The sequence below is a fragment of the Colobus angolensis genome, unplaced genomic scaffold (genome assembly GCF_000951035.1).
Source record: "Colobus angolensis palliatus isolate OR3802 unplaced genomic scaffold, Cang.pa_1.0 Scaffold58, whole genome shotgun sequence".
Classification (NCBI taxonomy): domain Eukaryota; kingdom Metazoa; phylum Chordata; class Mammalia; order Primates; family Cercopithecidae; genus Colobus; species Colobus angolensis.
This window is the reverse complement of record NW_012119376.1, coordinates 14,078,873-14,106,343: the sequence shown is the minus strand read 5'-3', so window position 1 is coordinate 14,106,343 and position 27,471 is coordinate 14,078,873. Positions and strand designations below refer to the sequence as shown.

Sequence of the window (27,471 nt, the reverse complement as noted above, 5' to 3'; positions counted from 1 at the left end):
ATGTTGTTGAGCCCATCATTCAGAAAACTCTGAGCCAGGCGTTCTGGAAGGTACAATGATGAGTAGCACATGCTTCCTACTATTGGATTCTTTCTTTAAAATGTTACATGGCCTTGTAAAAAGAAATCTGTGAGATCTCAAAGTTTATTGTGCCTTGAACATAAAAAGCCAAGATAAAGGATATTGATTGATGCTTTCAGTCTAACAAGCAAAGCCATTTCTCTTACGTGCCCAGGAAGTTCCACAGCTAAATCACTGAGCGTGAGTTAATTACTACCAAAATTGGAAATTACCTTAAGCTCCTATCACAGGCAGGATTTACAACTTGACATGAACATACAGTTCCTACAGCAAACATCTTAGCAAATAAAATCTTCTGTGACTGACGTTCATAATGTGAGTTACAAGTTAACAGACCTTGAAACGATTAAAATAAATCTTTCATAGACAAAAGCGGAACTGTATGAAGAAAATATAAAGAATAAGTGTAGCTTTAACTTAAATTATATGCTAACTAGAATATAAATGTTAATTTTATTAAAGTCTAAATCAAAGATATTTGCGGCTGACAATTTTCTGCATTTAGATACTTTCCCCCAAAACTTATGAATTTAATCAAGAATATTAATAAACCTATTATGTATATATGTAGTGCCAGGGAGAAAGTGATATACGAACAAGATGCTTGGTGTGGATTGACTTAGGATCTCATATTCCCAAGGGAGTCAGAGCTCACCTAGTTACCTAGTTTGTAATGCCAATGGGAGAGGGAAGAAGGAATCTGGTGGAAAGGGTGATTCACTCTTAATGACCTGGCTCAGATCCCCTCCCTCGCCTCTTTTCTGACTTTGAGGTCAGATAATTGTTGGCATTTTCCTTGTGAATTACATCAGGCTTCAGTTTGATGTCTCATATGTGACTGTTTAAGCAAAAATATAATTCACACTTTCTAAGCATTTTAAATGTTCAGCTAAAGTTAGCTGTGATATGCAGCCTTTTCAGGATTTGATTGATAGCTGATAAACTGGAAAGCAGATGACTTGTTAATCTCAGACTTTCTATCTAGGGCTATTGTAGTCAGACCTTGTTTAGAGTACTAGCCAGCTAGAGGCTGTCCTGAGGGAGACCAGGATGGTGATGAGCCTGGAAACCACATCACAAGAGGAAAGCTGAAGGACTCAGGCAGCTTAGCTGGGAGGAGAGAAGGCAGAAGAATTAGTGGTCTTAAAACATTTAGAGGGCTCTTTAATGTGGAAGCAAAAGAAGAGTTGTTTTGCATGGCTCTAGGGGAGCAGAATTAGGACAGTGGGTGTTAGTTTAACACATTTTCATTTGGTGGCCTTAGAAGCCAGTGGTAAAGATACATTAAGCCCAGTAGTATTCTAATTATGTTTGCAATAAATCTTGTTTTAAACAGTGAAAATACTGAAATGGGATCGTAAAATAGAGAAGTTATCATAATCAAATTTTGTATTAATAATTCATAATAAATTGCATGAGAGAAGATTTTTAAGGCAGAATTTTCAAACTATTTTAAGTCACCAAACAATTTAAATGGAAGACCAAAATTTTTTTTAAAATTTAATTTTAAGTTCTGGGATACCTGTGCAGGGTGTGCAGGTTTGTTATGTAGGTAAATGTGTGCCGTGGTGGTTTGCTTCACCCATCAACCCATCACCCAGGTATTAAGCCTTGCATGCATTAGCTATTTATCCGGATACTCTCTCGCCCCTCATCCCCCCAACAGGCCCCTGTGTGTGCTATTCCCCTCGCTATGTCCATGTGCTCTCATTGTTCAGCTCCTACTTGTAAGTGAGAACATGTGGTGGTTGGTTTTTTTTTTCTGTTCCTGTGTTAGTTTGCTGAGGATAGTGGCTTCCATATCCATCCATGTCCCTGCAAAGGCCATGATCTTGTTCCTTTTTAAGGCTGCATAGTATTCCATGGTGTATATGTACCACATTTTCTTTAGTCTATCATTGATGGGCATTTGGGTTGATTCTATGTCTTTGCTATTGTGAATAGTGCTGCAATAAACATATATGTGCATGTATCATTATAATAGAATTATTTATATTTTAGTGGGCATATACCCAGTAATGGGATTGCTGGGTCAAATGGTATTTCTGGTTCTGGGTCTTTGAGGAATCTCCACACTGTCTCCCAGAGTGGTTGAACTAATTTACATTTCCACCAACAGTGTAAAAGTGTTCCTGTTCCTCCAAGCCTCACCAGCATGTTATTTCTTGACATTTTAATAATCGCCATCCTAACTGGTATTAAATGGTATCTCACTGTGGTTTTGATTTGTGTTTCTCTAATGATCAGTGATGCTGAGCTGTTTTTCATATGTTTGTTGGCTGCACAAATGTCTTCTTTTGTTCATGTCTTTTGTCCACTTTTTAATGGGACTGTTTGTTTTTTCCTTGTAAATTTGTTTAAGTTCTTTGTAGATTCTGGATATTAGCCCTTGGTCAGATGGATACGATTGCAAAAATTTCCTCCCATTCTTTGGATTGTCTGTTCACTATGATGATAGTTTATTTTGCTGTGCAGAAGCTTTTTAGTTGAATTAGATTCCACTTGTTAATTTTTACTTAGAACACCAAAATTTTAATGAAAAAATATCTACCTTTTTATTTTCCTTAATTTATAGTCACTATTAAATGAATATTTTAATGGCCCAGCGCGGTGGCTCCCGACTGTAATCCCAGCACTTTGGGAGGCCAAGGCGGGCAGATCGCCTGAGGTTGGGAGTTCGAGACCAGCCAGACCAACATGGAGAAACCCCTTCTCCACTAAACATACAAAGTTAGCCAGGCCTGATGGCACATGCCTGTAATCGCAGCTACTCAGCAGGCTGAAGCAGGAGAATTGCTTGAACCCAGGAGGTGGAGGTTGCGGTAAGCCGAGATTGCACCATTGCACTGCAGCCTGGGCAACAACAGTGAAACTCTGTCTCAAAAAAAAAAAAAAAAAAAGATTATTTTAAATTAATGACTTTAAGACCAACAAGTATGCTTTAAGATAGAAGTATAACATACAAGTTTGGGCTCAAATACATTGTTGTAACACTTATGCACCACATAAAATACCAATTATTGAACTAATGGTGGTAACAGCTGGCGGTTGGTACCAATGAATCCTAGAGATAGTAAACTAAGGTGTAATGTCTATTGTATTATTGTCTTCATAAATAAAATTTTTATGAAACTATTTTGTCCAAATTTAAGTTTATTTTAAATTAATTTTCTCTAAAATTAGTTTGGTAAATTTAACATAAAAATTCATTGAGATGCTGTTATATACCCAGTACCGTCTGTACTTAACCTACTCAACCTCCAATGTAAAATCATGTTTACAGATTTTACAGAGCCTAAAAATATAAAGTAAAACTGTTAAATTTGAATATTAAAAGACATAAATTGTTTTATGGAGAATCAAGTTCATGAAATATGCATTTTTTTCTGAAAAACTTCAAGCTCATAGCTATTCCTTTGTACTCTTTGCCTCTGTTGTTCATGTCTTAGTCCTCTGTAAATAAAACATTGTGGGGGGAAATAAAGAAGTAGTTTGTATCATTTGGAATCTAACCAAGAAAACAAACTATACCAGTTGTTTTAACAGAGAGAATTTGATGTAGGGAATTAGTTAAGGAAGTTTTGGAGGAATAAAGGGTGGAAAGGCAATACTGAGGGAAAAGATAGTAACTTTTAGGCTGGGTTAACTTATGTGAAGGACCCCCACGTAGCCGAGACTCAGACCTTTGAGGAGAGGTTACTGTCTGCAAGGAGGGTGCCCCAGGAACACGGAATAGGGACCGTCAAAGCTGGGCTTCTGGCTTTTGAGGAAGGGATATTGGCCAACTTTGCTGTTGTCTCTCAGGGAATGCAATGAGGCTGATACCAGGAGTGAGGGAAAAGATGAAAACTAGAGCCATCTGCTATTGGAACCAGTTGTTGGTGCAACCCTGATGAGAGTAATAAATAGCAAAGGGCAAGATCCTGTTCCCTTTGCGCAGCTGTCCAATTTCTCTCTGGCTCCCCCTCTTGGCAGAACTTAGCAGATCCAGCTGGCAAAGGAGAAATAAGTGAGCTGAGTCCCAGCTCTGTTACCATAAACCTGAGTAAGGAAGGGTGGGCTTGGAGCTGAGAGGCAGTAGTTTAATAACTGGCACATCGTTGTTGGCTACATTTTGGCAATAGCTTTTTTCCCCATTGTTCCAAGGTAAGCATTTTGTTTATGCCAATGTTCTTACTTCTTTTGGGACAAAAAACAGTAACCATATTTTAAGATGATGTATTTTTCACAATAAGATTCCATAATTTTTTACAAAGTATGTAAAGATATGACCACTTCAAAATAAATAATTTTTAAAGAAAGATATATTACAATAATTCAAGTTGTTAATAAGACGTTTCCAAGGAAAACTGTCACCTAGATCAATTCAACAAACTTAAAAAGAACAAATCATTTAAAAACTAATCTTTCAATAGTTTTGAACATTCTTTAAAAATAATTTCTTCTTTCTAAGTTTGTTAACCGCATGTTCTGCAGTGTTATAGTATTTTTATATTTTGCTAAGCCAATTCTCTCAGTCCATATTAATGATGTCCAGTGTCAATCTATGATATAGGCAGAGGTTAGCAAATTAGGTTGGAGTTAAACCTGCAGCCAGGTGGAGATTAGCATTTGAAAATAATAAGCTGTGTTCTCACAGCTTCAGGTTTAAAGGGGATCAAAGGCTCAGATGTCAGGAGGCCAAAGCAGTGGCTGGAATATTCTGAAGTCTGAGGAATTCTTAGACGAATCTGAGAACTAGTCAGCAGACACAGACTAAGGGTAGTAGAGCCAAAGCAGTGAGAGGATAGATGCTCGGAAGTGGCATACATCAAGGCAAATCTGTTCTAGTTTTTATTAGAAGGGAAATTTTAATGGCTCACCTATGCAAACAACATGAAAGGGGTAGAGATCAGCCTTGAGACCAACTTATGGACACCACCTCTCCGTCTCTTCTTTCAGCTTCTGTTCTCAGCCTCTTAGGTTCCCTTGCTGGTAGGGCTCTGGCTTCCAGAAGCTTCTGTGTCCTCACTCTCTCCGACTTTACTCAGTGATGGGGATATGACTTCCAGCATTTCTGGAGAACGCTGTTACTGCTTGACATTCAAGGAGAATGAGTTTCCCTCTCCTCATTCCCATACATGAAATCTGAGTAAAGGTACAGGTTGTAAACTGCACAACCTGTGAGGCAGTATACACATTGAAGACATTGTAATTTGTGTGTTATGGTGTAGAGTGCCTTTCTATACAAATGAAAGCTGCTGTTGTGAAAATTCCCCAGAAGATGGAAATGAAGTGTCTTAAGGAAGGGTCACTTCTTAAAAGATCCATGCAGAGCATCCTATGGACCTGTGGTAGCTCTGGATCAACAGCCCTACTGGAGCCAGAGAATGTGAGAGGAGCAGTTACCAAGGGGACAGGTGCAGTGGATACTCTTATAAGAGACGAGTGGAGGGTAGGTAAGGAAGGGATTTGGGGCAGACTGTTGTAAAGTGGATGTGGCCTAGAGCCCTGGAGTGGGGCAGCAGTGGAGTAGCCACTCTGATCCTAAGCTACTGTGGTGTGTGCTTTGGGCTCTTAGCAATGAGAACCACCATGCATCCCATTTTACTCTGAATTTTGAGAAGCTCAGAACCCAAAACTTGGCTGTGGGGATTTGCACCTCATGATTTGTATTTCCCCCTGTTCTTTACTTGCTGTTATAATTTATGTTTCCTTTGGGTCCTGATTTTTACTCAGAGTGTATCTTTGGCTCTATTTTTTATGCCATTAATTATATCCAATCTTTTGGGGATTTAACCAAAAAGGAATGACTGGATGGAAAGCAGCCCTGTGACTGAAAGTATATATTGATTGTATGAGGAAGGTGAGAGCAAAGCTGAGACCGTGGATGATTGTGACGTTTACCACAAGTGCTTAACATGTGTTCTCAGGTAGATAGTACTTGGAAAGTTGCATATAAACTGAGCTTGATTGGTGCATCTAGAAACAAAACCATATGTGTCACACTATTTCTGCTGTGGTCTGTTTTTATGTCTGCTGGAAGCCTTTTGCAAGCATAACTAGGAGTAGCTCTTCTCTTTGCCTATCATGTAATATCATTTAGTAGGAAAAGAACGTAAATGTTAGCTGTATAGAACAGTGCATACAATTATTGTCTACAGTTATTTCAACATTGTTTCAATAAATATATTGTATGAAGTGGGTAAGTTTCCCATATTATGTTTGCTTACAGAGATGTTTATCAGGAAGGTCATAAATAAATAGTCTTATAACCTTCTAACTTGAAAGAGGGTCACAATGTCTCTTTCATTTAAATCAAAATGGTAATAATAATAGCTATGTTAGGCCATTTTTTGTGTTGCCATCAAGGAATACCTGACACTTTTTATAAAGAAAAGAGTTTTCATTGGCTCACAGTTCTGCACTCTGAACAGGAAACACGGTGCTAGCATCTGCTTCTGGTGAGGGCCTCAGGAAGCTTTTACTCATGGCAAAAGGTGACGTGGGAGTAGGCACATCATATGGCAAGAGCAGGAGCAAGAGAGAGACTGGGGAGAAGTGCCACATTCTTAAACAACCAGATCTCACATGAACTTAGGGTGTGAACTCACTATCATGAGGACAGCACCAGGCCATTTATGAGAGATCTGCCTCATGACCCAAATACCCCCCATCAGGCCCCACCTTCAACACTGGGGACTATATTCCAATATGAGGTTTGGAGGGGACCAACATCTAAGCCATATTAATAGCTCATTTTATTGATTGCTATACTATAGGCCACGCATGATGCTAAGTGCTTTGTATTATTTTCTTTCTTTCTTTCTTTCTTTTTTTAAGACAGAGTCTTGCTCTGTTGCCCAGGATGGAGTGCAGTGGCGCAATGTCGGCTTGCTGCAACTTCTGCCCCCCGGGTTCAAGCGATTCTTATGCCTCAGCCTCCCGAGTAACTGGGATTACAGGCATGTGCCAACACACCCAGCTAATTTTTGTATTTTTAGTAGAGATGGGGTTTCGCCATGTTGGCCAGCCTGATCTCAAACTCCTAACCTCAGGTGATCTGCCTGCCTCGGCTCCCCAAAGTGCTGGGATTTCAGGCAGCTTTGTATTATTTTCTTACTTAATTTTCACAGCAGCCCTGTGGTATAGAACTGTTTTCCCTGGCTTACAAATAAAGTGAGCCATAGAGGGGCTGAGCAACTTTCACGGGGATACTGAGCAGGGAATTGGGGAGCTAGGATTCCAGCCCAGGTAATCCTGACCCTATAACTCAAGAGAAAGCACTGTAAATAGTTTCTGATTAGCAGTCTCATTTTAGAACAAAAAAATTACAGAAGGTATCATAGAAATACAGTTCCATTTGTCAGATGTGGAACAGCATTATGGTTTATAATGGCAAAAGTGTGATGTTGTGGAGCCACATAGGTCTACATTTCACTTTGTCAGTTTTTAGTTTTGTAGACTTGGACGAGTCTCGTGGCTTCTCTGACTCTTGTTTGTCAAGGAGTGATAATAGAAAGCTTTTTGACTTCAGTGTGTGGGGGAAAAACCCAGGCACATAATAGATGCGTAATATGACATAGGTTCATTATTACTAAAAGGATCCATACATATAATTGTCACAACTAAGTAAAGAAATAATACGTGTTGGAAAATACAAGTGTGCAGAGTTTGGGGGCTTAATGGGCAGGGCACTAGGTCTTGGAAGCAGCTGGTGGTGAAAGAACACAGCCTCTCACCTCCAGAGATCCTGGGAAGAGACCCTCAGCAGCCGCAGTGGGGCCAAGTCTGGCTTACTCTTCTGGAAGGAACAGTGGGACATTGTAGAGGACAAGACTGGGATTGTCTCTGACCTCCTCCTTCTAATCATCATGTAGGTTCCCTACTTTCCCCACAGAAATTAATCTTGCCTTTAGGGTGGCCTGTGGGGGAAGTCCAGCACGCTAGTGACTGTTCTTAGTCCACCCCGGTACACCTGCACTTGTTCCCCACAGAGAACTGAAATTCCTTTTCCTGGGGGCAGTTCGTGCATATGTGGAGATCAAGAGCTTGAGAAGCAATGTCAACTGATGGGTCAAATTAATTTATATTTACATGTCATCAGTGTACTATTACTCAACAAGTTTCAATGCTAGTTTCACTTTCTACAGTAAGAATTTACATATTCAAAGAACTTTAATGAACAGTAGACATCACCAAAGAGAACTTTAAAACAATTTAGTTTTTGTCTGAATACTTTTTGGAGCTTCTTGTAAATTGATAATCGTAGGCCACTGAGAAAAGAAATATCCTAAATTACTTTCTTCAGTCATTCTCATGAAGCTAAAGCAATAAATTTATGAAGTCACCAAGCTTCAGGGTTTTTTTTTTTTTTTTTAACAGTGTGCTCTGTCTCTCTGTTCATTTTTATGATATTTCTAGAAAGATTGGCCAAAGATGACCCTTTCTCTTGATTTTGTTTTAATGATTAATCAACTTATCTTCAAGTTCTCTTTAGCATCACACTCTATTTGACCCATTATTATTACTTTTATAATTCCTGATACACTTGGTTGACAGATTGATTAGTATTCACAAGCAAGATGTACTGACCAAATATTTCTGTGTGCCTGGAGTTTCATGTTCAGACTTCAAAGAGAAACAGTGGCAGTTAAACCTATTTTATGTTTGTTAGCTGAATAATTAGATAGAAAAATTCACAGAGTAAACCATATTCTACACACTCATCTAAAAAGCGTTTGGTTTAGGATTAGTCAGCTGAGTTAAAGATTGCAGAGCTAATTTTGAATAATTTTAAAAAATATTATGAAAAAATATTTGAATATAATGTTTTCACCCTATGATGTTTAAAGTATTTGTGATGCTCTTGGTCACTTTGTAGTTTTGTTTACATTTTAGGCCCTCTCGCTAAGCATAATGACTGGATATTGGCACCAAAGATAAAATGAAGCAGCATCACTAGTCAATGACATATCTTATGTTTTCCCATGAAATAATAGGAATGTTCTGAGACCAAAGCTTGCATTTTATAACATAAGCAGTTTTCTGAAAGTCGAATTTTCTTTAACATTATACTTCACAGGTTGAAATAAGCAACCTTGAAGATAAGCCTTAAGAATTTGTATATGTCTCAGAATCTGGAAGTGCAATTTGATCATAGTAGGTGCTTGAGAAATAGTTGCTATGTAGACTCCTCAGTGTGTCCCCCTGAAGCCTTCGTATTCACTCCCTTTCATATGTTTCATATTCACTCCCAGCCTCATCATTCTCCTCCTGCCCACCTCATCAGTTACTTACCAGAGCAAGTTCTGCTGCTATAAAGCAAGCCAAGCTGGTCTTAACGCTCTCTTGTGGCATTTCTTCCCTGGCCCTCCTGAGAGATAGTTATTCATTCTGTCCGATCCAGCTCAAACATCACCTCCTGCATGACACTTTTTGAAATATTTTCCCCTAGATGGAATTCACCACTGTCTTACTTTGTGTACCCTTCTATATCGTACATCTTTCCTTGAGAGCATTCATGATCTCTTATTTATTTAATGTGTTTCTACCTGTACTGAAGTGCAGGTTTCCTGAAGGCAGGGCCCATGTCAGATTCATTTCTGTATTTATAGCACGATGCTTATCACAGAATCACAGAAGAGGATGCTCAGTGCATACTTTGGGAAAGATGAAAGCATGGGAAGGAAGGAAGGGAAGATGGGAGAAAGGGAGGGAGAACTTGTATTTATTTGAAGGAAAGGTAGGGAAGGAGGGAGGAAGTAATTGTATTGCATTAATCAGTACCATTATTTAGTATTGGACATTTCAAGCTGAGAATGAAATCTTCTCAATTTTCTGTTTTCTAATTGACCAATCATTAAATTATGTGCTGTTTCTCACATAATATTTCTCTCTTGTATACTTTCATTTTCCCAGGATGAGAGCACTGTGAAGTATATCTGCCTGGGGGTAGGTGTCTTGGATGAACTAAGCTTCCTAATTCCTAGTGAGGGAATTATCAGTTTCCATCACTACTGCTATGTGATCATAGGCAATGTATACAAGTCTCATTGTTCCTACCTGCAAATGGGAAGAATGACACTTAATTTACCTCTTAAGGTTTCTGTGATAACCAAATGAAATAATGTTTCTGAAAACACTGTGGAAAGTATGAAATGTTACCTGAATAAGTGGGAAAAAAGTGTTCCTGTTACTGCTGTTAGTGAGCTGGCATCGTGGGAATTTTCTCAGCCTGCGAAACCTTCTGATTTTGGTGTGTCCTTACTGCTTAAAAAAGAGGTAAAGTGATATCTGCAACTTACGATTTATTTTACTAGATTACATTAATGACAACATTTATTCTGCCGACCTACATTGGTGAACGTTGCCTTCAGAACAGGAAAGTGACCTTATTTCTGCTCAGATCATTTCCTAGCCTAGGATAATCAGCCTATAGAGAAAAGTCTGTATTCTCATGAGCAGGTGTGTTGGCCAAATAGGTAAAAATTAATTGCAGTTAGTCATGCTTCTAAGTTTTATGTAATGCTCTCTTAAAATACATGGTAAGAAATTACATGAATGTAATAATATTTAGATTCTAAGGAGTCCTTCATTTTCTGATTTCCTTGTTTTTCTACAAAAGCATGATTATTTGAAAATTTATGCTTTTGACATGTTTGAAACTATATTTCTTCTCTGTCATAAAAATAATTTTTAATGATAGCCATACTTCTGCTAACACTCCTGTGGACCAGGAATTGTGTTTGGAATGCGTACTACTCTTTTTTTGGAAACAGAGTCTCACTTACTCTTTCCCCCAAGCTGGAGTTGTAGTGGCCTGATCTCGGCCCACTGCAACCCTCGCCTCCTGGGTTCAAGCAATTCTCCTGCTTCAGCTTCCCTAATAGCTGGGATTACAGGCATGTGCCACCATGCCTGGCTAATTTTTGTATTTTTAGTGGAGACAAGGTTTCACCATGTTGGCCAGGCTGGTCTTGAACTCCTGAATTCAGGTGATCCACCAAGTGCTGGGATTACAGGCATAAGCCACTGTGCCTGGTCTGGAATGCATACTACTTTTATCACTACTCAGAACTGCACCTCTCAATCAGTTTTGCACAAAATGACTTGGAGTGGTCTTGAGCAACCAGTCAGGGATCTTGAGGCAACCCCACATTCCAACCTGAACAAATATAGGAACCAAAATTCAGGAAGGAAACCACCATGGTTACCATACAGTAGAGAACAATTTATGATATGGAATAGCAAATGGGAACCTACAAACAAGACAAGGCAAACCCAGTCAGCAAAACAAACTGCCATGAGCATCACGCTCCTCTGAAAGAGACTTAAACAACAGAGTAAGGGTGATCACATGTCAGTCAGAATATTGGGTACCAACTTAGTTTGTACTCTCTGAGCAAATTGGAGCAGTTGATACCTGTCTGATACACTGAAGGGGAGAATTAAAACAATTTATTTGAGTCATATTTATGCCCAGAAACCACCCCAGTCTATTTCACTGGAAATTATTTTTCCTATTTTGGTATGAAGCACACAGAAAAATATGATTCAGAAGGAAAGCAACTGAGAATCTGAGGCCTGCAGCTGTGAGAGATTACAGATACTACAGTTGAGATGTGTCAAAACAGGGGCTGAGAAAGCCATCATCATTACCAGCGACATGCTAATTGCAGAGTGACAGGGCACTTGTCCATTCATCCAGTTCACAGGTTGATCTCAATAGAGGCTGAACTTGTCCCTCATCAGAGGGAATACATTGTTCCTAATAATGTTTTTTCATTGAGGTATAATTTGCATACAGTAATATTCACTGTATATAAGTCTGTCAGTTGTAATCAGCACAGTCATAGCACCACAATCAAGACTGTGAACAGTTGCATCACTCTCCAAAATTCTCTCATGCCCTTTTATAGTCAACACTTCCTGTTACAGCTACCCCTGGAAACCACTGGTTGTTTGCAGTTAGTTTTTCCTTTTCCAGAATGTCATATAAATGAAATCATATAGCATGTAACCCTTTGAATCTAGTTTATCTCACACAACATATTTTAGATTCATCTGTATTGTTGCCTGTATCAGTATTTCATTACTTTGTACTGAGTACTAATGCATTGCATGGATTTACCACAGCTTATTGATTCATTCCCCAGTTGAAGAGTATTTGAGTTTCTAGTCTGGGATAATTATGAATAAAGCTACTACATTCATGTATAGGTGTTTATGTGAGTATATGCTTTTATTTTATTTGATTTCAAGTCTAGCTAGAAGTAGATTAATGGTTTGCATTGTAAGAATATGGTCAACTTTTTATAAGAAGTTTCTAAACTGTTTTTACCAAGTGGCTATTACCATTTTTGCATTCCCACCAGCAATAGGAGTTCCAGTTGCTTCACCAACACTTAGTATTGTCTATCTTTTTAATTGACAGTCATGTTGTCGGGTGAGTAGTAGTATCTCATTGTGACTTTAATTTGTATTTCCCTGACGACTAAAAATGTTGAGTGTCTTTTTACATGTTTATCAACCATCTGTATATCTTATTTTGTGAAAAAAACTTCTCAGTTCCTTTGGCCATTTTTGTATTTGGTTGCTTTTCTTCCTATTAAGTAGTAAGAGTTCTTTTTGTTTTCTTGCTATAAATTCCTTAATAGATAAATTTTTCAAATATGTTCTCCCAGTCTGTGGGTTGCCTTTTGTTTTCTAACACGGTCCTGAAAAGAGCAAATGTTTTACATTTTGATGAAGTTCAGTTTACCTCTTTTTTAAAAGTTTGTGCTTTTGTTGTCCTGTTTAATAAATCTTTGCCAAATCCAAGGTCACTAAGAAGTTCTTCTGTGTTTTCTTCTAGACAGCTTATACTTATAAAGCTCTCATATTAGGTCTGTGATTCATTTTAATTTTTATATTGGTGTGAGATAAGGGTTGACGTCTTTTATTTTACATATGGATATATAATTATTCTAGTACCATTCCTTGCAAAGATTATTCTTTTTTAATTGCCTTGGCTCCTTTGTTGAAAATTAATTGGCCATACGTGTGTGAGTATAGTTGTGGATTTTTGTTTTGTTTTATTATCTATATGTCTATACTTATGCCAATACCACACTGTCTCTATTTCCGTAGCTTCAAAGTAAGTCTTGAAATCAGGAAGTATAAGTCTTCTAATTGTGTTCTTCTTGTTAACAACTTTTTGGCTTTTCGAGTTCCTTTACATTTTCATAAAATTTTATTTTTTAAAGAGATGGAATCTTGCTCTGTTGCCCAGGCTGGGGTGCAGTGGTGCCATCATAGTTCACTGCGGCCTTGATTTTTTTTTTACCAAATACTATTCGTTTTTACAAAATACATGGTGATCATAAGAGAACATTTTACAAATTACAAATGGGAAAAGTACAGGGAAAAGTAGAGACACATGAGTCAAATGACAGGATAACTGTTCATATGGAGTCTGTTTAGAATAAAAAAGTTCTCTTTTAAAGTCAGACAAGGCCATGAATAGGTACATTGCTGTATAAAAAATGCTACTTACTTTGAAATACACTTCTACCAAAAAGTAGAAAAGCTTTGTAGTGTGTCTAATGTGTCCTAAACTAAATTACATAGAGTTCCAGTGTTGTCACAGTGCAACCATTGCTTTTAGTCAGGGATCTGTGAGAGACTTGATTCCTGTCACTGAAAGAGCAAAGCCCCAGGACTGGTGAACTTCCCTGCCTTCCATAAGGCTTTGTTCAGTGACTTTGGAATGTGGTATCAAAAATCCCATTCACTTCTGCCACAGGTTCCCTCAGAACAGACACTATAGCCTCATCACTGGCATTCAGATTCCGCACAAAGAATTTATTCAACAATTCACCATCTTTTAGCTCAGAAATATTTTGGCTAAGTTCAGAAATATTTTGGCTCAAGCGATCCTCCTGCCTCAGCCTTCCAAGTAACTGGGACTACAGGCGCATGCCACCATGCCTGGCTGATTTTTTACTTTTTTGTAGAGATGGGGTCTTGCTATGTTGCCCAGGTTGATCTGGAACTTTTGGCCTCAAGTGATCCTCCCGCCTTGGACTTCCAAAGTTCTGGGATTACAGGTGTGAGCCCCTGCACCCAGCTTCATGTAAATTTAAAGTCAACTTACCAATTTTTATTTTAAAAAGCCTTGTTGGGTTTAATAGATACTGATTTGGATCTATAGAGCAACTGGGGGAGAACTGACATCGTTTGATCCATGACTATAGTTTATTTCTCTATTTAGGTTTTAATTCTCTCAGGAAGTTTTACAGTTGTCAGTATACAGGTGTTGCATACATTTTATTGAATTATTCTAAGTATTTAATCTTTTATGCTATTAAAATTACTTTTTAAATTTCAATTTTCAGTTATTTGTGGCTAGTATAGGAAATACAGTTTTTTAAATACAATGGTTGTATCCTGTGGCCTTGCTAAACACATTTTTGTAGAATCCTTAGATTTCTGGGTAGATGAAGATGTAATTTGCAAATGAAGACAATTTTACTACTTCTTTTTTGATCAAGAGGTTTTTATTCTTTTCCTTGCCTAATTCTACTGGCTAGGACTTTCAGTATAATGCTGAGCAGCAGTGGTGAGAGCAGACATTTTTATCTTGTTCCTGATTTTAGGGGGAAATAATTCAGACTTTTGCCAGTAAGTTTGAAGTTAGCTGACCAGTAAAGTATGCAGTTAGCTGGTGGTTTTCATAGGGGCCCTTTTGGCCTAAGGATATTTCTTTCTGTTTCTAGTTTGCTAAGAGTGTTTACCATGAGTGAGTATGAATTTTGTTAAATTTCTTTGAATTTTGTTAAATTCCTTTTCTGAATGTATTTAAATGATCGTATTTGCTTATTTAGTTTTTTGTATAAAAATTATATAGACCAGTTTTCAAATGTTAATTTATTCTTGCATTTCTAGAATAAACCTCTCTTAGTTTGTGTCTTATCGTTTTTATATATTGCTATACTGATTTGGTAAAATTTTCTTAGGATTTTTGTGTTTCTGTGAAGAATATTGGTCTGTAATTTTATCTTTTCACTCTGTCTGGTGTAGGTAATTGGGTGTTCCCTATTCTATTTTCTGGAAGAGTATGGATTGGTAAAATTTCTTCCTAAATATTTGGTAGAATTTACTAATAATGAAGCCATCTGGGCTACTTTGTTGAAAGATTTTTAACTGTACTTTCAATTTTTAAATTAAGTATAGAGCTATCCAAGTTACCTATTTCTTCTTGAATGCGATTGGATAGTTTGTGTCTTTTAAGGAATTTCCCCATTTCATCTAGTTTGTTGCATCTCTTCACATGCAATTGTTTATATTTCCTGATTGTCCTCTTAAGGTTTGTATAATTGATAGTGATGTTTCCACCCCCACTCCTGATATTGGCAATATACATCTTGTATTTTTTTGTTCCTGATCAGTCTGGATACAGCTTTATCAATTTTATAGATTTTTTTTCAAAGGATTAGCCTTTGGTTTCGCTGATGTTCTCTACTGTTTATCTGTTTTCTATTTCATTCTGCTACTATTTTTATTGTTTCCTTCTTTCTGCTTACTTTGGGGTTAACTGGATCCTCTCTTCCTATGTTCTCAATGTGGTAGCTTTGATAACTGACTTGAGACCTTTTCTTATTTTCTGATATAAGCACTTAGTGATACACTAAGTACAGCTTTAGCTGCATTCCACAAATTTGGTATGTTTTGTTTTAATTTACGTTCAGTTAAGTATTTTCTAATTCCTCTTTTGGTTTCATCTTTGATTCATGGATTATTTAGAAACATTGTTTAAATATAAATAACTAAAGGATTCTCAGGGTGTCTTTCTGTTACTGATTTCTTATTTGAATCCATTGTGGATCAAAAACATGCATTGGATGAGTTCAATATTTTTAACTATTGAGTCTTGTTTTATGGCTTAGAATGTGGCCTCTCTTGGCAAACGTTTTCTATACACTAAAAAGAAAGTGTATTCTATTGGGTGGAGGGTTCTATAATTTTCAGTTAGGTGGATTTGGTTAGTACTGTAGTTCATGTCTTCTGTATTTTCACAGAATTTCTGTTTTATCAACTCTTGAGAATGGTCTTGAAATCTCAAACTGTAATTGTGTATCATCTATCAGCCTTTTAGTTCTATCAGTTTTTGCTTCAGGTGCTTTGATGCTCTTGTTATGAGACACATGCATTTAGGATTTTTACACCCTCTTGAAGAATTAATTCCCTCATTAATATATAGTATCTCTTCCAGGTACTACTTTTTCTGAAATCTGCTTTGCCTGATATTGATTCTTTAGCTTTCTTTCCATTAGCATTAGTGTGGCATATCTTTTTCTGTATTAGTAACTTTAACCTTCCTGTCTCTTCATATTTGAATTGGATTTTTTTGGTAGACATCATAGTTGATTATGATTTTTTAATCCAAATCAACAATCTCTGACTGTTCATTGGTGTGTCCAGGCCATTTTATGTTTTATACGATTATCAATATGAGTGAGTTTAAATCTCCCACCTTGCTAGTTGTTTTCTACTTGTCTCATCTGTTCTTTGCTTCTTTTTCTCCTCTTTTACTGCCTTATTTTTTATTAAGGAGTTTTATTACTCCATTTTATCTCCATTATTGGCTTATTTGCTGTGCCTCTTTTTGTTTTTACTTTAGTGGTTACTGTAGGGTTTTAAAATACACATCTGCCTTCAAATAATATTATGCCACTTCATGTTTAACAGAAGAACTTTACAGTTATTTGCATTTTCCCCCTCCCAATCTTTGTGTGCTATTGTTGCCATAAGTTTTATTTCTACATATTTTATAATACCCACTTAAAACAGTTCTTTCTCTTTTAAAGAAATTAAGAATGAGAAAAAGTCTTTTATTTTTACTTACATATATACAGTTTTTGGTTCTTTCTTTGTCTCTGAGTAGATCTAAATTTCTATCTAGTATCATTTTCCTTCTGCCTCAGGTTTTTTTCTTTGACATTTCTTCTAGTGCTGGTCAGCTGACGATGAATTCATTTAGCATTTGTATGTCTGAAAAAGTCATCCTTCACCCTCATTTTTGAAAGATAATATTTTTGGGTAAAGAATTCTTTGTTGCCTTTTCTTTTTCTTTTAGTACTTTAAAATGTTGCTCTGTTGTCTTTTCTTCTGCATTGTTTCTGATGAGTGAGTCTGCTGTCGTTCTTGTCTTTATTTCTCTGTATATAACGCTTCTTTTTTCTTTGGCTGTTTTAAGATTTTCTTTTAATACTGTTTTTCAGAAATTTGATCATGATATTCCTTGGTGTGATTTTCTTCACATTTCTTGTACTTCACATTTCTTTTCAAGAATCACATTTCTTGGGATTCTTTGAGCTTCTCGATATGTAGTATCAAGAAACTCAAATGGTATGTAATTTTTGTGGAATTTCAAACATTTTTGACCATTATTTCTGCATTTGTTTACTGAACTCCCCCTCTCTTTCCTTATCTTCCTTCCCTAATTAAATTGGTGCCATGGTTTAGTATTCCTATTTAACTCTTGTTGTAATATGTACTTCACTTTCCTACTACATCTACCATGGTTTAAATCCTCATTGTTTCTCTTTCTGTCTGTTGCAAAACCTCCCTCTATTGTTTTTAGAGATATAGTCTTACTTTGTTGCCCAGACTGGACTTAAACTATTGGGCTTAAGCAAGCCTCCTGCGTAGCTGGGACTACAGGTGCATGCCACCGCACCCAGCTCTCTGCCTCTATATTTGCCCCTCTTCAGTCCATAGCATGGTACATAGATCCCTTTATCCCTACCTGTTTTCTAGCTTTCTTTCCCCCGAAGCCATCCTCACCTCAGCCATGTCTCTCTGAACTCTTTATCCTGGCAATATGGAATACTTCCAGTACTCCAATGCATCATGCTTTCTCATGCTTCTGTGCACATACTTATGCCCTTCCTATGTCTGGAAACCTCCCTACCCCTCCATCATCCCTGCCTCCATGCCTGGAAACTCTTATTCATTGACCTGAAATGCCTCTCCTTTAAAACTTACCTTTTTATTCCATCCCAACTTCACTAGACCTTGAGTGTATTCTGTTATAGCACTTCACCTATAGTTTTGCAATCATTATTGCAATTATCTAGGTCATCCTCCTAGACTGACTTGTGTGTGGTCAGAGACTGTATCTTATTCATTTTTGCATACTTAGTAGTGGTACATAATAGATGCTTACTAAAGTGTTCATTGAACAAACAAATAATTGGCATTTAGCAGGTATTGGGCATATTATTTTTAAAATAAGTTGAACTCAGATTTAATCATAACCTACATTTTGAGAGCCTAGCCTGCTATGTTTCAGGCACCATTTTAGGCACTTCTCATACATTATATTTAATCCTTATAACATCAATGCAATGTATATATTGTCATTCTCGTGATACCCCAACTTTGGTTTAGAGAGGTCACGGACAAGGTTGTGCAGATAGAAAACGCCAAAATTTGATTTCAAACTTGAAGGTATATTTTGCTTTTCTCTCCTTGCAAACACATTAGGAGTTCTGTCATATCACCGTCAGTATTTTCTAAGATTTCCAGTAAGAAATGACAGCTATCTGCAGAAATTGTATAGGTAGCAATGAGAATCATAATATAGAGTCAGAGAACTGATGTCACAGACTGACAGAAAAGTCTCTAAGGAGCTGTTCTGGGATATCAGGAAAGGGGAAGCAGGAGGGTTCTTAGGTAGGCTGCGTGGCCTACAAACGTCCATCGTATGTCTGCCGCCATCTTTGATGTGACCATATGAGGAGCCATGTGGAGGGCACAAGTCATAGGGATCATCCTGAACCATGTGGTTTGGGGATTCCTACAAGGATGTGTGGATCAAGGGACTGGCTTCAGACAGCATCTTGGGGAACAGCGGAAAGAAATGAAGACTCTGAATGTGCCAGCACCTGCTGTGTTTACAAAGGGCCTGAAGGGTTCATAACATTTGTCATTATGACACTTTGGCTGAGGCTGGAATCACCACCCCAGCCCACTCAGACTGGAAGCCAAATGCCTGTTGAGACTTTATCTCCCCTTTGTTTCTTCTCCCAAGGCTACTCTTGATTTTCAGTTTAGCTGCATTCCACCCCTACCATCCCCAGTGTAAAAATGATGAGGGTGGGGTTGGGTGAAGGGACATACAGTGTAGTGGTCTCTAAAACCCCTGTGGGGATGTCCTTTTGTACATACAGCAACATCATTTTTATATTTATTCTGTGCTACTGAATCTAGAATACACCTTACAAAGGCATGGTTCCTTCCCTTTCGAAATTTGTATTATAGAAAATGTTTTAAAATACGGTTTTAGTGTTTTAATTATAAAATTTTCTGGTGTGTATGTGTTGGTGGTGAGTTTTGGTTTTTGGTGAGAGGAGGGAGCTGTATTTGCAGGAACTCTGTTTCCTGGGGTACTGCAGCTAATACTTTTGGCAAATAAGGGTCCCAGGACAGTGTTAGTTGAAATGTACAGTTGAGGATGATTCCTGATCTGTCCTTCCTCACATCAGTTGCAGGTAGTGTACAAGGCAGCTGAGTGTGCCATCCTAACTTTTTGAATAGCCTACGGATCTATATTTAGTGTTTCTTTTTAGTTAGATGGACCAATGAAAAGGTAAGCTCAGTTAAAAAAAAAAAAAAATCCACTTCTAAGGAGGACACCCTTATGCATTGGGAACAGGAAGTTCCAGTGAAGGGGAGGATGCTTAGGAAGCCTTCGTTCAGATACCAAATGAAGTTTTTGATAGTTAGGATATGAGCAAGTGAGAGCTTTTAATGTTTTCATGTTTAGTGTTTGAATGTTATTATTTTAACATGGTTGCACTCTATCTTGTATTGTAATGAACATTTTTCTTTGCTCCCTTTTCCAAAAAATTAGCCTGATTTTTTCTTTTCAGGACAAATGGGCCCCTAGATATTGGCAGTGGGTAGGGTGTGGTGATGGTTTCTGGAGCCCTTCCTGTGACATCAGTTAAGCTGTGTTGGGTCAACTCACACATAAGACCAGCTGAAGCACATTAATGTTGGCCTTCAGTTTTCCCAGTAGGTGTAAAATATTTTTGCTACCACAAAGGAGTTATTTATTTTCTTTTCAGTAACCACAGATATAAATTCCATCCCTGTATTGATTTGGTATCAGAGATCTCGGGTTAATATAAACAAAATGGAATCATAGGTACAAACCCTGGGTGAATGATGCCACAACTCCTACAGAAAGTGGAATTGCTTACTTGAAGTTGATTGAAAAGTTTCTTAAGTCTGTATTTTTAGGGCCAGTGCTGTGTTTTGGTGTGCTTAAAAGAATTTTTGTGACCTTTCTTTTATATTTTTACTATTCTCCTAAGAAAATGATCAAGGATATTCTGGGGATTTCTAAAGTAACAATGTCAAAGACAAAGGCTATTAATCTGTCGGTTTATTAGGTAGGATATTAAGTAACCCTGTAGTCCAAAAAAGAATATTCTATCAAGAGTGTGTTGCTTACATTGGCAGTATTTTTTATATGTACTCCTGTTGGAATATCAAAAGACAGTTTGTATATGTTACACTAGCATGTTGAACTGCCATTGTTGAAGGAGCTACAGTTAAAATGAGTGGAGTCATTTGTCTGAGAACTCAGAGAGACAGATACTTGTCAGGTAGTTGGCAGAAGAAAAATACAGCATAATTCTAATCTTAAGATCCCTGTTTTTAATTAATATGAATTAAGTCTGCTAGGAGTGGGAACACAAATGAGATCTCACAGGAATGAAAATGTCTATTTTTTGAATTGCTGCATTATTGCAGGGCTCTGTGATAAGCCTTCTTGTAGACTCATCCCTGGGCTAATGGTCATAGTCTGAGGATACTTTGTGGAAATCATAAAGGGAGGCCAGAGTCCAGGACAGATCTAGAAGATTGGCTTGTAAATTTATTGTTCTGATTGGTTGGTTAGTTAGTTAGTTATTATAGGTAGCTAATATTTGTCCCATAGGTTGGATATTTTGTCTTACTGACCAGGTTCATCAAGTGAAGTGAAAGTAGATTTTTCACATGGATATTTAAATGATTCCAGAATTCTCTGCTCATGTTTTAAATTTAGTATTAAATTTAAATTTCTGATCATTCGTGTGCTGTCCTTATAGGAAGATAGAAGCATTTTTAAATGTTGCTGTTGCTTTCAAGGACTTCAATCATCAATTCACTTGACTAACAAAATGTATTGAGCTCTTATTGTGATGAATAATTGGTGTCCTATGTTAGCAGAGGGAGAGAGAACTGAAAAGCCGAGGATATAATTTCTATACTCAAGACTGTCTTTAGCAGAGCAGATACTGAATCAGTAATGTTGAATAAGTACATTAATAAATAATTCTCATAATTTGTAAAGAAATTAAGAAAAAAACCCAGTGGGATGTTGTTTTGCTCACTGCTTTGTATCCTTATAGATCTTCAGTACACAATTGTTCAATGAATGACCAAATGGCCATGTACTATACATGCAGTGAGAGTTATTAGAGTCCAGTGGAGGCTCATCAGTTACAGCTAGGATAGTGTATTAGTCCATTCTTGCATTGCTATAAAGAAATACCTGAAACTGGGTAATTTATAAAGAAAAGAGGTTTAGTTGGCTCATGGTTCCACAGGCTATACAGGAAGCATGGCTGGGGAGGCCTCAGGAAACTTATAATCATGACAGAAGGTGAAGGGGAAGAGGCATATCTTACATGGCCACAGCAGGAGGAAGAAAAGAGGGGGGAGGTGCTACACACTTTGAAACAACCAGATCTCATGAGCACTCGCTCACTATCATGAGAACAGCAAGGGGGAAACACACCTCCGTGATCGTTACCTCCCACCAAGTCCTTCCTCCAGCACTGGGGATTACAGTTCCGCAGGAGATTGGGGTGGGGACACAAATCCAAACTATATTAGCTAATCAGGAAAGGCTTCATGGAGTAGATGGGATTCTAATTGCTGAAAGAGAGAGAGGGTTGTCTCGAAATTGGGAATGGTGTGGAAGCCACTGAGGAGATGCTGACAGTGGAGGTGTGCAGGGGTGGGCCATCAGACTGGAAAGGCAAATTTTGGAAAGGCTTGACAGATAGACATTTCCCTGTAAAGAGTGAAAGAGATGTTTTAGAAATAATAATCTAGAGGTTTTATACCAGGCGCATTGAAGATGGGAGAAATCATGACGCACAATTGACAAAGCTTGGTAATTAAGGGGGTTAATGAGGGAAAGGAAGGCATCAAAGATGGCTACAATCTTGTTTTGAGCTTGACTGCCTCGAATAATAGTAACAGCATAAACGAAAATAAGATGTCAGAAGGGAAAATTCACGTTTTTTTTCTTCCTTTTTGAGATGGAGTCTCACTGTGTCGCCAGGCTGTAGTGTAGTCACGTGATCTTGGCTCCCTGCAGCCTCTGCCTCCTGGGTTCAAGTGATTCTCCTGCCTCAGCGTCCTGAGTAGCTGGGACTACAGGTGCATGCCGCCACGCCCAGCTAATTTTTATATTTTTAGTAGAGACAGGGTTTCACCATGTTGGCCAGGATGGTCTCAATCTCTTGACCTCATGATCCACCTGCCTCAGCCTCCCAAAGTGTTGGGATTACAGTCATGAGCCACTGTGCCTGGCCAAAATTAGCTTTTTGTAGGAAGATTCTTGTGTTTAAGATAATAGGAGGCCAGACTCGGTGGCTCACGCCTGTAATCCCAGCACTTTGGGAGGCTGAGGCGGGTGGATCACGAGGTCAGGAGATGGAGACCATCCTGGCTAACACAGTGAAACTCCGTCTCTACTAAAAATACGAAAAATTAGCCGGGCGTGGTGGCAGGCGCCTGTAGTCCCAGCTACTCGGGAGGCTGAGGCAGGAGAATGGCATGAACCCAGGAGGCGGAGCTTGCAGTGAGCAGAGATTGCGCCACTGCACTCCAGCCTGGGCGACAGAGCGAGACTCCATCTCAAAAAAAAAAAAAAAGATAATAGGGACACTTCACTGTGGACTAGTAGAAATCACAGAATCATGGAACATTAGACCCCAAAGGGATTTGGAGGTTGAGCCGTTTATTAGACTCAGATTCAACCCTGTTATCTTGCTGATGAGAAAGCTGACTAGATTCAGGAACAGCTCCCAGGGTGCAATGTCTGGCCTTGATACAGGGCACAAGTAGGATGGCAGATGTAGATAGTCATTTACAGTGTAGTGTTTTGGAGGGTACTTAAAAAGTATTCCTTCATTTGCAGTTGGATTTTTCCCTTTTCAATGGGAAGAGTCATTATACAAACAGTTCCACGTTCATTTGGAGATGTTGTCTATAGAGTATAAACACCGTGTTATAAGGTTGAAATAAAATCCCTAGATATTAGGCAATATATTCATTAACTCTGACTGATAAACAAAAAGTCTTAACTTGCCACCCAAGATGACATTACCAATGAATTTTTTTAATAGTGAATACATTATCTATGATTTTCTTTACTTTAATAGTATTATTTAGTAAGTTATATTTAGTTATTACTGAGTTGTCATTTACTCAATTCTAAACATATTTTGCACTGCAGGTGTTCTATCTTGGACTTCTGATCATGGGTCTGGGGTGCCATATTGCCATATTTGAGGAGAAGGCAGTTGCTAAGGGTTCCCACTATTAGTGTTTCTAGATGGGTCTTATCCCACCCTCTCTTCTGCTTGGGATGTTGCTAGGAATGAGGAGGATGGTTGGTCTTGATGGGTGTTACGTACAAGTAGGGGGCTCTGAAACAAGGTTGGGGGCCAGTTCTCACCCTTGGCCTACCTGCTTCTGTTCTTCAATCCCTATTATATGTGAGTACAGGAAGTAGTGTCCATCTTCCAGCTCACACCCTTTGTGTCTGCCTGTCCCAGACCCAGAGATGGAAACGCAACACTGGCTTTGCCTTCTGAAACCCATGGGTAGTCTTCCAAAACTGAGCTGATCTTAATATGCAAGCATCCTGTGACTTCTTTGCCTCCAACCTTGTTCTTTCCTGGGTCCCCAGCTCGATAGGAGAAGATTGAGCACTGAATGGTCACTCTCTTCCTTGTCTCCCTTAACTGGGGAAGGAGCCCCTTAGTTTCTTTCCCCAGTTAAGGGAGACAAGAAAGAGAGTGACTGGGAAATGTCTACCATGAGAATAGTTGGAAACCAGCTCTTTTAGAGTAAAACAAAAGATGGAATAATTAGACCTGGATCATTACTATCAAGGAAGTAAAATTACCATAAAATATTTACATCTAGTAATTTACCATTATAATCCTAATTTTTCTTTGAGGAATTTCCTGTTTCTTAAATTGCAGTGATAGCACTGGAATTAAAAAGAATATTAGTCTTACAAGCTTATTTTAAACCAATTCCTAGTGGTAGTGACTGCCTTTATCTTCATGGCGGCACTGAGCATTTGTTAACAACCAACCTATAGGCTGAGCATTTTTAAATTAGTGATCTTAAGTAATGCGATGCTGGGGAAATCTTGACGACCTGATATTTGATATTGGAGAATGAGAAGCAGACATAGGTCTACTTAGTGTGAATTCACATGTCTGAGACTTCACGTGGTAGGGACATGGACGTTAGTAGTAGTAATTAGCCTTGGATGAGAGAGCAGAAATTCACATATAAATGGGAAACATCCCGCATTGGTAGGTAGAGCTTGTCTAGATTGGGACTAATGAACTACTTTTCAATCTGAAGGCTTCAGGAATAGACAGGCTTCTGCTTCCGCAAATACCAAATGAAAAGCCAACCCACTGTTCTTGAATTTATAGATCCAATTTACACTTGCTCTTTTTAACTAATGGAACTAGCCGGCCCCTGCATGCCAAGTTTCTATGGCAATGTGATCTCAGTGACCTCTCTTCTCTATTGTGGAATGTAGGTGAAAAGAACGGAGGGGAGCCCGATGACGCTGAACTAGTAAGGCTCAGTAAAAGGCTGGTGGAGAATGCGGTGCTCAAGGCTGTCCAGCAGTATCTGGAGGAAACACAGAATAAAAACAAGCCAGGGGAGGGGAGCTCTGTGAAAACTGAAGCAGCTGATCGGAATGGCAATGACAATGAGAACAACAGGAAATGAGGCCAGAACGCAGGCCCCCATGTCTCTGTGCAAAGCCTCCCTGCTCCCCTCTGCTGAGTCTAGGGACTGACTTGCAGCGTGCTATTTAAGTTTCTCTGGTCCAATCTGTGGAGATTGCCTAATACATTCATGATCGATGTGTTTGCATTTCTGAAACACAACAGAAGAAAAACAGAGTGCTGGGACTGGCAGAGGGAATTAATTGATGAAAGAAGAATGGCCCAAGTTTTGCTCGCCCTCAGCCATGCACAAGGGAGAGGGAACTTTGGGTTATGCCTCCTGGACGCAAATTAAAGGCCGTGAAAGAGGCCTTGCCATCAGTGGAATACTGCCATTTATATTACTTCGCAGGGCATTTGACTACTTTATCTGAGGCCAGAACTCTCACACACAGCTATCAAGTGCTAAGTTTAAAATAATCACTGTTGAAATTGTCATTTGTACAATTAGTCCATAATGTTTCATTTTTGTCCTAAGTGTGCTGTTGCTATGCAGTGATCTTTATTTATAGTAAATTATGTTTCATGTAAATGATATATTTTTGGTGAAATGCAACCTTTTCTATAAAATGTGGGCAACATTTTAAAGTTTTTTTAATCCTATTTTGATAAGTCAGTATGCCATATTTAATGAAATGTATTATATAATTTTTTTTTCTTAGGCAAGAAACCTATTGGAATTCGAGACTTAATTAATGAAGCTTTGCATCGAGAAACGATGGGTCTGAAGTCCAAAGTGAAACAGATAAAGGAATTTTTATTAAAGCCTGAGACTCAGGCCAAAATTAGGAGGGAACTTTTTGAAGAAAGACTTATTAACAACAGTAATCCAGCAAATGACATTGATTTCAGCACAACTTTGACATAAGCTCTACATTGTGATTGTGACAACATAGCTTATGAAATCTTTCCAGCTTATTAAGTAGGTCTTTGGTAAACACCAAAGAAGTTTCTGATAGTGTCTGCACAACAGCAAACCAACATTTGGTGGGGAATTAGCAATTTCTTGCCAAAGAAAACTGATTCTGCCCTATTATTTTTTGAGCTACACTTGTGTTTTAGAATGTCTGTTTCTGTAATATTGAGAATCATTTTATAGAAATGATTTCTTAATTAGCTATTGTGAGTTATTCCTCGGGTCCTTGCAGAAAAAAAAAATACAGACTGTGAACAAATCATTCACAGACAAATAGAATAAAACAGAGCCAACAACAGTATTTTAAGGGTCACTTGCCTCCTGTTGACATGATTGTTGCTAAATCAAAAGAAGCATTGTCCAGGTGTGTCTACATCTAGTGTTACTTTTAATGAGAATTTGAATGTTTATTGAACAATAGTACTTGAATGAACATTTATAAATGTAATTACTGCGATCACTGGTTAAGAATGTTTTATATATCCTTATAGTATTTTTCACTGATCAAAATGTAGCTTTGCTTTTTCATTTCTTAAGGAATACATGTGTGGGATTTTTATTTTTTACATTTCTGAAGATAAGTTCCAGGTCTTACCGTATCCCTTGTCATCTGAATTTGTTTGCGCTGCTTCTGTTTTGAAGAGCATTCTTGAAAACTTCCCCTGGTGTGATGACTGTTGGTAACAGCTTTTTCTATAGTCATTGCAAAACTGCTGCTACCAATAGATCATGATGGAGGGGGAAATCACTGGAGATCAAATATGTGAAATCACTTCAAATATAAAATCCAGTTTACTCATAGATTTTAGCTATTTTTTCACTGGGTAAATTATACTACATTTATTTACAAATGAGTTTATGCATTTTCATGGCTCTTAATAAACATATTGTTTTCCCTTGTTGCCTTTCCTCATTTCTTTTTTTCACTCTTGAGAGTAGCTGGATCTATGTTGGTGTAACGAAGTCATAAATAGGAACTCTGATAGTTTCAGTGTTGCTTCACCTTCATGTTCCTGTCCTTCATGCTAAGATAGCACAGTTGTTAAAGCACTTTTAACTTTACCCTTTAAAATGATATCAAATCAGTCACCTTCACAGAGAATTAACAACAGAACCTTAAATTCAAAGAAAAATCTTAATAGCATCTTATAAACAGCTAAGAATATGTCACTGGTGTGACATCCTAGCAAAGATGAAAAGTGGAGATCCATCCAGGTGCAGAATCCCGGGAGCTGTTTGCCATGAAACCCCTTTCAGTGGTAGAGGGTTTGACTGTTTGTAACTGGCTTCTTTATTTATTTATTTATTTGAGACGGAGTCTCGCTGTGTCTGTCGCCAGGGCTGGAGTGCAGTGGCGGGATCTCGGCTCACTGCAAGCTCCGCCTCCCGGGTTTACGC

General features: G+C 38.1%; 2 protein-coding genes across 3 annotated transcripts in view; both read left to right on the top strand.

The window, feature by feature from the left end:
• LOC105526231 (A-kinase anchor protein 7 isoforms alpha and beta) overlaps positions 1–26,972 on the top strand; it is a 34,995-nt gene extending 8,023 nt beyond the window's left edge. For both annotated transcript variants that reach the window (XM_011962170.1, XM_011962169.1), the window contains one exon: positions 24,962–26,972. In XM_011962170.1, coding sequence (XP_011817560.1) covers positions 24,962–25,158 — 197 coding nt within the window. In that variant the 3' untranslated portion in view covers positions 25,159–26,972. The remainder of the gene's footprint in view (positions 1–24,961) is intronic.
• Positions 1–26,975, top strand: part of LOC105526232 (A-kinase anchor protein 7 isoform gamma-like) — a 94,249-nt gene extending 67,274 nt beyond the window's left edge. Inside the window, exon 5 of the mRNA XM_011962171.1 lies at positions 25,820–26,975. Within this exon, the coding sequence (XP_011817561.1) occupies positions 25,820–26,025 (206 nt within the window). The 3' untranslated portion in view covers positions 26,026–26,975. The remainder of the gene's footprint in view (positions 1–25,819) is intronic.
• The last annotated feature ends 496 nt before the right edge of the window (positions 26,976–27,471 follow it).